Source organism: Salmo salar, chromosome ssa19, assembly GCF_905237065.1.
Source record: "Salmo salar chromosome ssa19, Ssal_v3.1, whole genome shotgun sequence".
NCBI lineage: Eukaryota > Metazoa > Chordata > Actinopteri > Salmoniformes > Salmonidae > Salmo > Salmo salar.
The window spans coordinates 25,246,758-25,262,928 of NC_059460.1; the positions used below are offsets into that span (position 1 = coordinate 25,246,758).

General features: G+C 43.6%; 1 protein-coding gene across 2 annotated transcripts in view; it reads left to right on the forward strand.

The window, feature by feature from the left end:
- The window catches only part of fars2 (phenylalanyl-tRNA synthetase 2, mitochondrial), a 150,588-nt gene extending 134,839 nt beyond the window's left edge, over positions 1–15,749 (forward strand). For both annotated transcript variants that reach the window (XM_045702156.1, XM_045702157.1), the window contains one exon: positions 14,311–15,749. In XM_045702156.1, coding sequence (XP_045558112.1) covers positions 14,311–14,449 — 139 coding nt within the window. In that variant the 3' untranslated portion in view covers positions 14,450–15,749. The remainder of the gene's footprint in view (positions 1–14,310) is intronic.
- Positions 15,750–16,171: the final 422 nt, after the last annotated feature.

Here is a 16,171-nt window from a genome sequence, read left to right on the forward strand (position 1 = left end):
GTTTGGAACAGTCTGGCAGTGTTGAACAGACCCCTCATACAACCAGGACCTTACCATTGTCACTGTTATTAGCTTAGCTAGGCGCTAGCTCCATTACTGTGCTATGGCTAGTTCCACACTTAAGCACCTGTCGCTACTGTACTGTAAATTCAGGGAGTTCACGGTTGTAGTTTACAATACCATTAGGGATTACACAGTACACAGATGTGATTGCATGTTTTTGAGCTAATGTACAGTACTAGGGCAGTAGTGCATCACCTGAGAGGATTTTTCAATAAATTGTTTTATGTCTTCTGGAGTATGCTCAAAAATGCATTGAGCAAATGTCATCAGGACTAGCAGTTGACTGACGTTGACAGGTCATTTTCACAATCAGTCCTAGAATAATTGTTAAAGAAATGAGAGAAATTATACGATCACCCACAAAATATTAGATCCGACAATGGTAGTGTAATGACAGCTCCAGCTTTTCAGAAATTCGTCAGCTGTGTCAACGCCAAATGTCATCTCACTGTCCAGCTTTTTGATGTGTAGTTGACAAGATTTTGTGATTTCCATCTGAAGCACACAAGCTATAGCTAGACAGCCCATCATGGTGAGAAATACTTGACTCAACTGGCCCCCCTTTTCCCTTGAATATTTCACCAACTTCAAGTACTCCCAACACCTGGGTTGAAATAAATTAAAGCTGTCACCATCACTCCGATGCACCTTGTATCAACAATTAATTATTGAGCACGCAGCAGTGTGGATACCCTCCTCTCTAACCATTGGGCACCCACACGGGCAGCCACATCTTTGGTAATGTGGGGTCCGGTGAAACATCGATTTAGATTCCCGCCTCAGGCTCTCTTCTTTGTGATTGGTTTGTTTTCCGCCAGGACCTTAATATATTCTAAGACAAACATGTTTTATTCATGTGTTATTCAGTACCATCAGCATTGCTATACTGATGCATTAGCATAACCATTGGTATATTTTTGGTTATTTCTCATTATGCCTGCAGCATTCATAGCCTGCATAGATAAGCACATCTATAGCCCTTCATATTTGTATATTGTGCCATGCATCATCTTGCAAGAGTTATTGGCATTGCCACCACTTAAATCACTGAGATCCATACATCTGATGGCAAACTGAAACAAAGAGTTCAAATCCATGGAAACATTGAGCTCATTCATGTGATATTGACTGGGTTGATCACACAGCTAAGCTTTTGTTGTTTAAAGCAAGGAGTGTATTTTAAACACTCAAATATCTAGGTACAACAGTGCTTCAGAGTAGGTGACTAGAGCGATTACCATACTAATGGGAACCAAAATCCCAGAGGAGCCCCCATTTTGTTGGAAAAACTAAACCTGTTGCAGTTAGCTCAGCTTAGCACCCGTTACATGTTGAGAACAAAACACTAGTAATGGTAGGATCTCTGTTAGCATGACCCAACTAGCATGCCAAAATCATCTCACTTACTTCAGACTTTGTTTCATAAACAAAATTTAAAAAAGTAATTGCTACATGGTAATATGCCTATTATTCTGTATCAGATGCTCTATCAATAGGCATTTACAACTCATGCAAGAAAAATTACTATGGACAATGTACAGAAGTGGTATCAGTTTCCCTCCAATCTGATTAGCAGTAATGTGGTTTTAGATCTGTGAATAAAGGAACCAATGAGAAGTTCATCTAGAACCCTTGGCAAACTGAAGACAACATATAGCTGACAAAACAAGCGACAGTATGACAATTACGGACAATTAAATCGGTAATGGGTATAATAATAATAATTTGCATTGACTATTACTTGTTGTATGTGAGTGCCGATTATCATTACTAATGGTTAAAGAAGAGATGTCTAGATAAGTGCTCCAACTATATTCTTTCATAAGCATTCCAATAAAGCAGATGGCTTTGCTTTAGCAGCATGTATGATCGATGCATAGTTAGTTATCTAGTTTGATAGAACTGAACCCTGTAGTCTGGGTAAGGAGAAGGGAGTGGATGCAGAGTACAGCAGAGGGCCTTTGTGTGTTTAGGCTAGGTCTATATAGCCTGCTCACATCCTTTTGCTCCCACCGTAATTTGTCTCGGCCTCTAGCAGGGGAATTCAATCAGATGGAGAGAGAAGCGTATTGTCTTGTAACCCCTCACTGACCTACTCACACACACACACTCTGGCTGCATACACACTCAGAAGCAATGCCAAATCCACCTGCCACGCTGTAATGTAATGTACAACATGGAGTGATTCATCTCAGCTGTCGCTCTCCCCCTAAGCGTTGTCTTGGGAGCCTGTCATGATGACGACAGTAAGGGTCACGTTATAATTGAGCTCAGGCTCACCACTCAGGCTCGCCGCTCTGTCCAGCTGCCCATGCGGGATTTATCCCAAACTGTCAATATCTCACTGGCCAGGGCCTCGCTTCTAGGGGAGGGAGTATTTATTACTCATATATTCCGAGCCTGGGTCTCCAGGCCCCACCGGAGGTTCAGGTCATCAAGGCATATATCAGAAAAAAAACCCTGCAGTGGAGCCCTCCTCCCACGGCGAACCCAAGCCTCGAGTTATTTACAGTGCCGTAGCAGTGCCCCATGTACCGATGTCATCTTAAAGGTAGTTAACGTCTTCATGTCTGGTAAACCTTGGCACACAACGATTCAGTATGTTCTTGGTCAATGTGGTGAGAAAAGTAGGCATGCTTTATTACTCTAGCTACCATCACATGGCTGTCATAGCAGTAGCTAGTTATAGGCTAGCAGTCTGAATCGTTTGCTGGTTTTCTCAAGGCCAACCAGAGATGAAGTCAAGATGGGAACTCTGGAGATCCAGGCCAAGACCAAGACCAGACCCCATGAAACAAGCCATATCCACCTGAGCGTGGGTAAATTGTGTGTGTGTGTGGTAGGCAGTAATATTTGACATGTGTATATACAGTATATATGATATTATAAATACCTCACATGCGACTTGTATTAAGACTAAGCAATTAGCCTTTTAAAATGTTTATCTGACTCCATAAGATAAATAGCAATATACAAAAGACTTTAGTTGAGTTACAGTAATGAATGAATGAAGAAATGTCTGAGAAATTACGAAACATTTACAATCATTACCAGGTATTTTATGAGAGAGAGCGAAACCAGTTAGGAACAAATAAGAGAAAGAACAATGAATTTAAGATCCTTTTACAAGCATCTGAACTTTCCTCCCGTAGTTTGTACACTACGTTGTAACATTGGTGACTGCTCTCTGTACAACTTTTGATCACTGGAGGAACCGGTGACATAAAACCGCCTAATCTAACCCAGATACTGTATGTCACGCTCTAGGTTCGGTTAATAATTGATCAGTCCGATGGTATTCACCGGATTAAAAATGAACACAGATAATTTTGATCAAAACTCTGTCTGGCCCTGGCAGAGACACTTTGGACTGCAGCAGGGTTTACCCCCTAACCTTCCTGTAATAAAGCTCTAGTTTAGATTTCATCATCATGACAGTGAGTGGATCTGTATTTCTGTATTCAATTTGGTAACTTTTTGGACAGAAACAAATCATTTTCTTCTGAAACTCGTCAGTCTATTCTTGTTCTGAGAACAGCGCAAACTGGCTCTAACCAGAATAGAAAGAGGAGTGGGCGGCCCCAGTGCACAACTGAGCAAGAGGACAAGTACATTAGAGTGTCTAGTTTGAGAAACAGGTGCCTCACAAGTCCTCTTGCTCAGTTGTGCACTGGGGCACTCCTCTTTCTATTCTGGTTAGAGCCCGTTTGCGCTGTTCTCAGAACAATAATAGATTGACGAGTTTCAGAAGAAAGTGCTTTGTTTCTGGTTATTTTGAGCCTGCAATCAAACCCACAAATGCTGATGCTCCAGATACTCAACTAGTCTAAAGAAGGACCGTTTTATTGCTTCTTTAATATATTGTACAATCCAGGTGTGCAAAGCTCTTAGAGACTTACCCAGAAAGAATCACAGCTGTAAAAGCTGCCAAAGGTGATTCTAAAATGAATTGGCTCAATGCTGTGAATACTTATGTAAATGAGATGTTTCTGTATATAATTTTCAATACATTTGCTGAAATCTCTAAAAACATGTTTTCACTATGTCATAGGGTATTGTGTGAATATAAATATAATTAAAAAGTATATATTTAATTAATTTTGAATGCAGGCTGTAACAACAAAATTCAGAATAAGTCAAGGGGTATGAATACTTTCTGAAGGCACTGTACATCAGATGAGTAGGTTAAGATGTTTATGAAAATACATCAACATCTTCAATTGTGTATCCCTCTACAGAGACCTTGTCAGTGTTAAGCTAGCTTTGACGTCAATCCACTACCCCTCTGTTCCAATCAGTGATGCATTTATGGAACGATGATCATAATCATACAGCCCCTTGCATGTCTGGCGCTACGGGACCCCTTCTTTATATGGGCCCACCACCAAAATGTGTTTCCCCCTCATTTGTGACAGAGATCTTAATAATTCAAGTCGCTGCTGTTCCACAGGGAGACTTCTGAGCTTGAATTTTAATTTGGGGCCTTTGAAAAGTTTCTTCTTCTCATAGTGAGAGGATCTCTTTCTCTCTCTCTTTCGCTTTCTCCCCCTCTTTTTCTTTCTCGCTTCACTCTCTCCCTCTTTCATTCTTTATTTATCTCTAATTAGGCACATTAATTTGACATGTGGGATGTGTAACTTTCACTCATTGTCTTGGAGATCTGGGGCATCGGTGCAGATAGGGGAGATACACTGTTGAATTTAACAGGGAATGTGAGCGACTGGTGCACCAGGTGGTTCCGCCGGGTTCGTGTCTAAATTAGTTTCAGTGTATCAACACTTTTTCAGTCAAGACTTGGTGATTTTCTGATGAAACCTCCTACCTTAATTTACAGTATGACACATCAAGGCTTAACAAAATATTCGTTATTGTCAATTTGAATGGCATGCAGGTAAGGCAAGACTGATAGCAACAATGCACATTTATAGTATGGATTACCACAGAGAACACTGCTACTCCAGCTGCTCTCTCATAGTCCGAAAGCATCTGTTCATCATGGTGGTGGCACAGGGATACTCATTTCTCCTAAATGGTACTTCTTCTCATTTGAATTCCATGCTGTCACTGTCAGTTGTCCACTCACGCTTAACATTGTCACCTATGGGCCCACCAGGTGCCCTTGAAAAGTTCCTTAATTAATGAGCTTGACACCTTAATAAGATAATTTCCCAACGATGGCTCACCACTCATTATACTGGGCAACTTCAACCTCCCGACACCGGACTTCGATTATTTACACCTCTTTCTTTCCCCTTCTTTCCTCTTTTGACCTCACCCTTACCCAGCCACCTCCCACTCACAAGGCAGGCAATACACTTGACCTCATCTTTACTAGAGGCTGTTTGCCTACTAATCCCACTGCAACCCCGTCCAGGTCTCTGATCACTACTTTTTTTTCTCTTCTCAAACCCTACCCACTCAGCCCCTACCCAGATGCTCATGCACCGTCACAATCTTCACTCTTTCTCTCTCACTACTCTCTCCCCATCTATCCTATCATTTCTCCCTTCTGATAAATTTTCCTCCCTTTCTGCCTCCTTTGACTCCCACTGTCCCCTCTCCTCCCAGCCGGCTTGACCCTCCCCTCCTGCTCTGTGGCTGCCAGCAGTTGAGTGAAAATGGAGAAAAACTAAACTTCCGGAGGACCTATCATCCTTCCACTCTCTGCCTTCTCTTCTTCTGTATCCGTTCCTGAAGCCGCTTTCTATCACTCTAAATTCCAAGCCTCTGGCTCCAACCCTGGGAAACTACTTTCCACCTTCTCCCTCCTTAATCCTCCACCTCCTCCCTCTCTGTGGACGACTTTGTCAACCACTTTGAAAAAACGGTTGATGACATCTGCTCCTCATTCACTGTCTACTGAGTCCACTGGTCCTACTCGCACAGAACTACCCTATGCCTTGACCTTTTTCTCCCCTCTCTCCAGATGAAAATCTGAAACCTGTCCACTCGACCTCATCCCCTCTTCCCTTCTCCAGACTATCTCTAGAGAGCTTCTCCCATTCCTCACTTCTCTCATCAACTCAACCCTGACCACTAGCTGTGTCCCCTCTGACTTCAAGATGGCCAGAGTCGCTCCCCTCCTCAAGAAACCAACACTCTACCCCTCTGATGTCAATAACTACAGACTTGTATGCCTTCTTTCTTTTCTTTCCAAAACACTTTAGTGTGCTGTCTCTAACCAGCTGTCTCGCTATCTCTCTCAGAACGATCTTCTTGACCCTAAACAGTCAGGCTTCAAGAAAGGTCACTCAACTGAGACTGCTGTCCTCTGTGTCGCAGAGGCTCTCCGTCTCTGCCAAAGCTGACTTCGACACCGTGAACCATCAGATTATCCTCTCCAACCTCTCAGGGCTGGATTGCATCTAACCTGGTAGGTCGCTCCTACCAGGTGGCTTGGAGAGGATCTGTGTCCGCAACACATGCTCTTACTACTGGTGTCCCCAAGGGCTCGGTTCTAGACCCTCTCCTCTTTTCTCTATCCACCAAGTCACTAGGCTCTGTCATATCCTCTCATGGTCTCTCCTGTCATTGCTATGCAGATGGCACTCAACTACTTTTGTCATTCCCCCCATCTGACGTCCAGGTCGTGGCACGCATCTCTGCGTGCCTGACAGATACGGTATCTAAGCTTGGATGTCCGCCCACCACCTCAACCACAACCTCGACACGACGTTGCTGCTCTTCCTTCCAGGGAAGGCCTGCCGGCGTCAAGACATCTTGAAGACAGCATCACGGTCAACAACTCCACGGTGGCCCCTCCCAGAGTGAAAATAACCTTGGCGTGACCCTGGACAACACCCTGTCGTTCTCTCCAAACATCAAAACAGTGAGTCGCTCTTGCAGGTTCATGCTCTACAACATCCGTAGAGTATGACCTTCCTTCACACATGTGTTCATCCTTCCAAAGTTCACCTGTGTCACCCCGCTCCTCCGTACATTCCATTGATGTTCAGTTGAAGCTCGCATCCACTGCAAGACCATAGTACTTGCCTACGGCACAGCAAAGGGAACTGCCCCTCCATACTTTCAGGCTATGCTCAAACCCTACATTCCAACCCAAGCACTCTGTTCTGCCTCCTCTGGTCTTTTGTCTGTCCCAACCTTACGAGAGGTCAGCCTCTGCTCAGCCCAGTCAAAGCTCTTCTCTCTCCTGGCACCCCAATGGTGGAACCAGCTTCCCCCTGATGCTAGGACAGCAGAATCCCTGCCTCTCTTACGAAAACATCTGAAACCCTACCTCTTCAAAGAGCATCTTAATTAAGACATTTTGGTCTTTTTTTACATAAATACAAATAAAAACTTGCCATTATCTTTTCCTACTAGCATTGACATTTCTGATAACTTCCTTACTGGGGATGTACTTACCGTAATTTCCGGACTATTAAGCGCACCTGAATATAAGCCGCACCCACTGAATTAAAAAAATAAATAAAAAATTGAACATAAATAAGCCACACATGTCTATAAGCCGCAGGTGCCTACCGGTACATTGAAACAAATTAACTTTACACAGGCTTTAACGAAACACGGCTTGTAACAAAAATAAATAGGCTTTAACGAAACACGGCTTGTAACAAAAATAAATAGGCTTTGACGAAACACGGCTTGTAACAAAAAAAAAAAAATTGCAGTAAGCTTTAGTTGTCTTTTTGCACTGAGTCAATTCCTCACGCTGCTGTTTCCAACGTCTTCTCATCGACTCATTAAGACCAAGCTCCCGTGCAGCAGCTCTATTTCCTTTTCCAACAGTCAGATCAATCGCCTTCAACTTGAAAGCTGCATCATATGCATTTCTCCGTGTCTTTGCCATGATGAGGGTGACAAAATGACTACCGTAATCAGAATGATGGGAAGTTTGAGAGCGCTCGATTTAATCTAAACAGTAAACAAAAAAGTTGTTTGACCGTAACCCGTTCGGCAATTTCATTGGTCTAATGAAAGCTTCATGCCGCCAAAAAACTGAGCACGTCACAGAATAAGTTTTGTTGGAGAAAAAAAATTGAAAGCGGGAAAAATCCATATATTAGCCGCGTCATTGTTTAAGCCTCGAGGCTTATAGTTGCGGCTTATAGTCCGGAATTTATGGTACTATGACTGTGAATTCTCACCTAGCTATCTTAAGATGAATGAACTAACTGTTGCATTACCATCAGACAAAGACGAGTTGTTTTGTAGCCCTACTTGTCTGTTGGGTCTAATTAATTAATGAGTTTTAGCTTAATTAATGAGTACATAGCTCAGCCATCACAGCGAGCTATTCAGACCCCCGCCAAGTTCGGGGCAACCTAAACTCAGAATTAGTATTAGAAATATTCTCTTACCTTTGCTGATCTTCGTCAGAATGCACTCCCAGGACTGCTACTTCCACAAGAAATGTTGTTTTTGTTCGAAATAATCCATATTTATGTACAAATACCTCCGTTTTGTTCATGCGTTCAGGTCACTATCCAAAGGGTAACGCGCGAGCGCGGAACGAGAGACGAAAAGTCAAAATGTTCTATTACCGTACCTAGAAGCATGTCAAACGCTGTTTAAAATCTTTATGGTAATTTGAACGTAAAATTGCAATAATATTCCGACCGGACAATAGCATATTCATTCAAGAAGAAAAAGGAGGGGCGCGCTCGCGGGACCGAGCATATCCAATCCCTTTGTTGCCAGGCAGACCACTCAGAAACTGAGCTCCTATTATCTGCCCAGTGACAGGAAAATGCTCAAACCACTTTCTGAAGGCTTTAGACAGCCAATGGAAGCCTTAGGAAGTGCAACGTCCCCCACAGACACTGTAGTTTCGATAGAGAATCAAAAGAAGAACTACAATTCTCTGACTTTCCACTTCCTGCTTGGAATTTTCTCAGGTTTTTGCCAGCCATATGAGTTCTGTTATAATCACAGACACCATTCAAACAGTTTTAGAAACTTCAGAGTGTTTTCTATCCAAATCTACTAATAATATGCATATTCTAGTTTCTGGGCCAGAGTAGTAACCTGTTTAAATTGGGTACGTTTTCCATCCAGCCGTGAAAATACTGCCCCCTAGCCCAGACAGGTTAATTGATTACGTGGGTCGAATTTGATTCACAGAAGTGTATTGTGCCATATCACAACATGTTGCTGAACTCAAGAGCGAGCAGCATAATTTTCCATGTATGAAGCGGGCCTGTATAGGCCTACTATTTGGCAAGACAGCTGTGCATGGCTGCATCTCACTGTAATAGGCTGTAGTAGGCTATGTTTTGGTTATTTTGATGTCCAATCACCTTATGTTTACTGTGTTTCTTTACTGTTAATGTAACTAGCCTAAATATAGATTGTGTCATGCCTTTATGAACCTGATATTTTATTTACTAGGCCTACTACTTGGTACCGCTGTTTTGTTCTGTTGCATTTATTCGCATTCAGTTGTGCTGGTATTTTAAGCCAAACTGCTATTCAGTTTTTTTGTTTGCATGCATGAATAACTAGGTTACTACATTCAGCATTTGGTTTGCATTATTTTGGTAAAACAGTTGTGTGTACGGCTAGATTCACATAGGCTGTTTGTAGCCTATATTCATTACCAAAACGGCCTAGCTGTAGCGCGCTGTCCATTGTGCTAATACAGCGCAGCAGAGAGAAGCCGCACATTTTAAAAGCCCTCAATGATCTTGGAGTCTCAGTATTTGAACTTTGTTTATATTGGTTTATATTGGTATAGCGTGATTATATAAGCAGGATTCAATATCATTCCAATGCAAGAACCCCCAAAAATGTATCCCCCTCGCCAAATTCAACTGCCCTCTTAGTATCTTTATCCTGGCACCGGGTCTGTGTTGGAGCAGTGTGTGTGTGTCTGTCAGTCAGTCAGTGTTGGAGAGCATAAAAGGCAAAGTGAGAGAGAAAAGTGGTATATGATTGTCCCAGGCTAAGCAGTCTCTCTAGCTGACTGGGACCAATTAGAGTGGACTTCCTGCTTCCTGTGTGTTTGGCACTGGGCTACTCTCCCCCTCTCAGCTTCTCTTCCCTCAGCCAGCCACTGACCCCTCTCCCAGCCCAACTCCTCCAAACATCCCCCTAAGCATCGCTGATCTAATTGCTCTGTCACTCGTGACTGTAGATACACAACAAGTCCTAGCCCTTTACCCAATAGGTTATAATGACGTCATAATTACAACCACATTACAACCAGTTTGTGAAGCAGTCTGCTGGATACCTTCTTCACACACCGAAAATAGGTCTACTCACTCCTGAAAAGTGTGGCCTGTAGAGTTACACAACTTGTAATCAACAAAAGCACAACGTGTCAGGAGAACTGGATTTGTTTGACCACACATTTTATTGAACATTTTGTTTTGACATTGTCTGCTGTCTGACTTGAGTTTCCCGCCACAACAAAGCTCACTTTTCTTCACGACATAACTCTTCCTGAACATACTGTACATTCCAGATTACAGCACCCTAATCTTTGTTAGATAGTTTTCTCACATCTGCCCTGCCGGCCTTGGAGGCCCCAATCCTCTATGCTCCTGGACAGCTCTGTTTTTCTCCCTTTGGAAGAAGCTAGTGTGAATAACCAACAACCGACTGGCTGACTGTAAACCAAATTCTGCAGGGCAATAAAATGGAGACTTCTACAATAAATAGTGATTGTATTGTGTGTTTGGATCACTGTTCTTCTTCTGCGCACTGAATTATTGAACAACTGCGCGTTCTGTGGAAATGTCAGATACTCTTTTTGCTAAGACAGACGGGGGAGGAGTGGGGAGAGAGAAACGAGGGAAGCTATGCATGAACCAACCACTGTGGATGGAGACAATGGAGACAACAAATGCCATTTCTAACGGGGTGTCATGGCCAATCATTGATTATTTTTGATGGGTTTGGACGTTGAATAATTCATTTCTCCATTATCATGTCGGAATCGCCTCAGGAAATGTCCCCTTCCCTCCTGTACAGTTGAAAGTTATGGTCTGCACTCTATTATCATTAATAGACAGTTCTGGTTTGGAGCAAATTCCATTAGCTCATGATTTGCGTGTCTACAGTATGTATTGTCATACATTGACATGTCAAGTCAATGATGGAGGGAGAGGGAGAAGAACAGTGTGCAAGCTTAGTGCTGGAGGGGGAAAAAAGGTTTTCTTATTAGCTGGTTTTGGCTGTGGTGGGGGGGTGGGGTTAAGGTTAGGTTTAGGCTTAAGAGTTAGGGAAAATAGGATTTTGATTGGTCCCCAAGAAGTATAGAAAGACATAGCTGCGTGTGAGCGCCATGCAATGTCTCATTTGCAATCAGTGGAGGCATAAATTTGTCAGGGCTGGTATTTACGAAGCTGCCCACAGTAGCTCTTTAGCTGAGAGTGTGATTTTATTTTCTTCATCTTTTTTTCGCTTTAACGAGGATGTCGGTCCAATAAACCAATTATCTCTTTCCGTGCTGTGCGCTCTAAATTATATTTTCTCATCTGTCAGTCACCTCCCGACAAGGTTACCCAGAGATCACACTCTCTCGGGCTACAGCTATTCTTAGCGTGGCAGCCCACGAGGAGGAGTTTTCTGTAAAACAAGGTTGCCCTTTCAGATAGTAGGGGGAAGAAACCGACACCTATGGCACAGCCCCCGCCACCGTATAGAACACTGTAAAGCTGGAGAAATGTAATCTATTCTCCTGTCTGCCGGAGCTGGAGAGAAATGAAAGGCGAGAGCGGAGCTCCCGTTTATGACCCTAAAGGGTTTCCTGATTAAACGTGGCTAAACTCGGCCTGAGTGTCGCCATTGCTTCGTCGTAATTGTGGCTTCTCATTTCCAGTGGATATCTGCATTGTCAGGGAAAACAGTTCGCCTCTGTTTTCCCAGTAATGAGGAGCCGCCGTCTGTACTGTTTTTAAAAAATGCACCCCCATATTGTGATGTGTATAAAGTGAAGTATACAGAAATTAGGACCAGTGAGGAATGTGCTTGAAATTAGGACTTTTATCAGAAAACAGTTGACACTTTCTGATGTCAGTCGCCACAGCCTGCCTCAGTGTTTGCGTGACTAAAACCACTGCGTGATTTTGTCACCACTTCTCTGTTTGAATTATTATCTCTGCAACAGTAGACACCAGATGTGTCCTCCTGACAGTGGGAGTCTGCTGGTATGAAGCCAACTTTGATTTTATCAGGGATCCCATGGGGTTTGGGCTATGGAATCCCAAGGCTCTGTCTTTCAGAAGTCTTCTCTCAGACATTTTGTCTTAGCTAGGTGCTTTGTGGCACAATAAAAATCTCAGCCGTTGGTTTCAATGAGCACCGCAATATGGAAATGACAAAAGGGCCATGCTTAGCTTTCGAACTACTTTATGTGACGGATACTACCGTTATTCATGTTCATCCTTCGCTGTACTTTGAAGATCCTCATTACTGTCCCCTAGAGAGACAGGGACTGTGTGTGTGTGTGTGTGTGTGTGTGTGTGTGTGTGTGTGTGTGTGTGTGTGTGTGTGTGTGTGTGTGTGTGTGTGTGTGTGTGTGTGTGTGTGTGTGTGTGTGTGTGTGTGTGTGTGTGGGCACGTGCATTTGTGTGTGTGCATGCATAATCCATTATCTTGACTACTGTAGGCTCTAATATCTCACCTAATGTATTTTCTATATCCCTTATGAATGGAGGGATGTGACAAATATTGTAGACAACATGAATATTGTCTGATCTAATTGGGATTGTCCATGTGGATCTCACTGGAGAGGTCAAACATAGCTCTTGTGTTTGTTCATTAGTCTCCAAAAATATAAATATCCTCTCACTGTCAACTGTGTTTATTTTCAGCAAACTTTACATGTGTAAATATTTGTATGAATATAATAAGATTCAACAACTGACACATAAACTGAACAAGCTCCACAGACATGTGGTGTGGCCACTAGCTGCATTAAGTACTGCAGTGCATCTCCTCCTCATGGACTGCACCAGATGTGCCAGTACTTGCTGTGAGATGTTACCCCACTCTTCCACCAAGGCACCTGCAAGTTCCCGGACATTTCTGGGGGGAATGGCCCTAGCCCTCACACTCCGATCCAACAGGTCGCAGACGTGCTCAATGGGATTGAGATCCGGGCTCTTCGCTGGCCATGGCAGAACACTGACATTCCTGTCTTGCAGGAAATCACGCACAGAACGAGCAGTATGGCTGGTGGCATTGTCATGCTTGAGGGTCATGTCAGGATGAGCCTGCAAGAAGGGTACCACATGAGGGAGGAGGATGTCTTCCCTGTAACGCCCAGTGTTGAGATTGCCTGCAATGACAACCAGCTCAGTCCGGTGATGCTGTGACACACCGCCCCAGACCATGACGGACCCTCCGCCTCCAAATCAATCCTGCTCCAGAGTACAGGCCTCGGTGTAACGCTCATTCCTTCGACAATAAACGCAAATCCGACCAACACCACTGGTGAGACAAAACCGCGACTCGTCAGTGAAGAGCACTTTTTGCCAGTCCTGTCTGGTCCAACGACGGTGGGTTTGTGCTCATAGGCGACGTTGTTGCCGGTGATGTCTGGTGAGGACCTGCCTTTACAACAGGCCTACAAGCCCTCAGTCCAGCCTCTCTCAGCCTATTGCGGACAGTCTGAGCACTGATGGAGGGATTGTGCGTACCTGGTGTAACTCGGGCAGTTGTTGTTGCCATCCTGTACCTGTCCCGCAGGTGTGATGTTCGGATGTACCGATTCTGTGCAGGTGTTGTTACACGTGGTCTGCCACTGTGAGGATGATCAGCTGTCCATCCTGTCTCCCTGTAGCGCTGTCTTAGGCGTCTCACAGTACGGCCATTGCAATTTATTGCCCTGGCCACATCTGCAGTCCTCATACCTCCTTGCAGCATACCTAAGGCACGTTCACACAGATGAGCAGGGACCCTGGGCATCTTTCTTTTGGTGTTTTTCAGAGTCAGTAGAAAGGCCTCTCCTAGTGTCCTAAATTTTCATAACTGTGACCTTAATTGCCTACCGTCTGTAAGCTGTTAGTGGCTTAACGACCGTTCCACAGGTGCATGTTCATTAATTGTTTATGGTTCATTGAACAAGCATGGGAAACAGTGTTTTAACCCTTTACAATGAAGATCTGTGAATTTATTTGGATTTTTACAAATTATCTTTGAAAGACAGGGTCCTGAAAAAGGGCCGTTTCTTTTTTTTGCTGACTTTATTTTATTTTTAAATCCATTGTGACCTACACCCTCTTTTGATCCCTCTCGGTCCTCCTAACCCTTGTCTCTCTTCTTCTCTCCCCACAGGACGCAGAAGCACAGCCACTGTTATCGCATCACCTACCGCCACATGGAGAGGACCCTGACCCAGGAGGAGGTGCGTGTTCTCCACGCCTCCATCGAGCACACCGCCGAGCAGGAACTGGGCGTGAAGGGGCGGTACTGAGACCCCCTCCGCCGCACCCTCCACCCTCGAAAAATCGGTTTAAAACCTGGCAAAACGGAAAAGTACTACCCAAACTCAAATGTTCCCTTTTTCAATAGTTTTGTCACTGTGTGCCCTTCTGAACATAACAATGACTTACACTTTTCAAGCAGACGGACTTCGGCTGACTCTGTTCTCGGCTCTCATAGAGACACGAGGGGAATCCTACGGACCATTCCTGGGGTTCCTCCTCTTGGTAGTACAACAATAATGCAAGTGGTTGTAGTACCTACAGATGTAGGATCTTAATTTGATCACCCTTTTGTTGTTGAGAATGTTGTAGTGTATTCAAAGTTTAGAAACTATTCTAAAGTTTATCATTTCCACTTTAAAATGTCAGGCTTGATTTGCCACAACAAAAAATGTATCAACCACTACAAAAAGGTCCATAAATTATAATCACCATAATAATTCACATTTCCTGTTGCTGCAGGACTATTTTCCTGCTGTAGCCCTGAACTAACTCACCTGATTCAAGTAATCAATGGCTTGATCATAAGTTGTCAAGTTGAATCAGGTGTGCTAGCTCTGGAATAGTTAAAATACATGGAAGGGATGGCTGTCCCTGAGGAGAGGTTTGGTATGAGACTATAGGTAACGACTAGACCTTGAAAGTGTCCTTCAATGTGACTGTTAGATAGTGGTCCTGTGTGGCAGAGTTTGTAAGAACACTACTCTAGCAACGCCAAGGTAGTGGGTTCAATTACTGCATTGATCACATAATAAAAATGGAGGCTCTCATTGTACTGTACATTTTTTGAATAAAAGCGTCTGCTAAGTGACATTATATTCACTGATTCTTCTGGACAAAGCGACACATCCACTCTAGGCTCTACTCCACCACAGCACCAAGCAACTCTTATCATTAGAGCCTCCAGTAACCTTTCATGTGAAGTGGCTGACGCTCTGAAGTAACACAATCCACAGCGTCGCATCACCAGAGGGGGAATGTGTTTGATTTAATATGGACGGTACCTAAAGTCTTTCGTGCCATTGGCTTCTTACCAGCCTGGCGAGAGAGACCGACGAACGAACACAATACAGTCCTGTTGATGATTCAATCGACATTTGTATTTGTAATATTTTCATAAAAGACGTGTTATTAAGAGTGAGGAGGGGATATGATGGTGTTGGTACACTACCTGAGAAGCATTGTAATAAAAGCCGCTATTGTCTCAGTGCTGGGGGAAAGTACAAAGAGTGTCCTTTATGTCCGTTTGCTTAACAGGTGATTTCAAATAAACCGTGACGTTTGGTTAAAGTCCTGGCGTTCTTTCTGAGCAGAGCACACACATTTGAAGAGCTGCAGTAATGGTTTTATACCACAGGTTGAGTACCAACGTTTTTGGAACGACCTCTGCCCTCATCAGTCTTGTTAACAGAGTGATTATGCATTTGCACTCGGTCTATTACGCCCGCTATTCTATATACGACTGGAAGAACCTGTGTGAATACCAGATGAAACTGTTCCATATTTATTTGATGTGCTGTAAGCCTCTTCATTAAGAAGTCATTAGAAACGTGAACACTTCATCATCCCCTGCCTCCAATCTCAGTCAATAGAATCATCAGGATTCTCCTGTTGTTTCACTGCTGCCATTGGGTATACAGAGCACTAGATTGACAAACTGACCCAACAGAATAGAGCTGTCAAAGAAAGGGCCCATTCTTTATGACAATGTT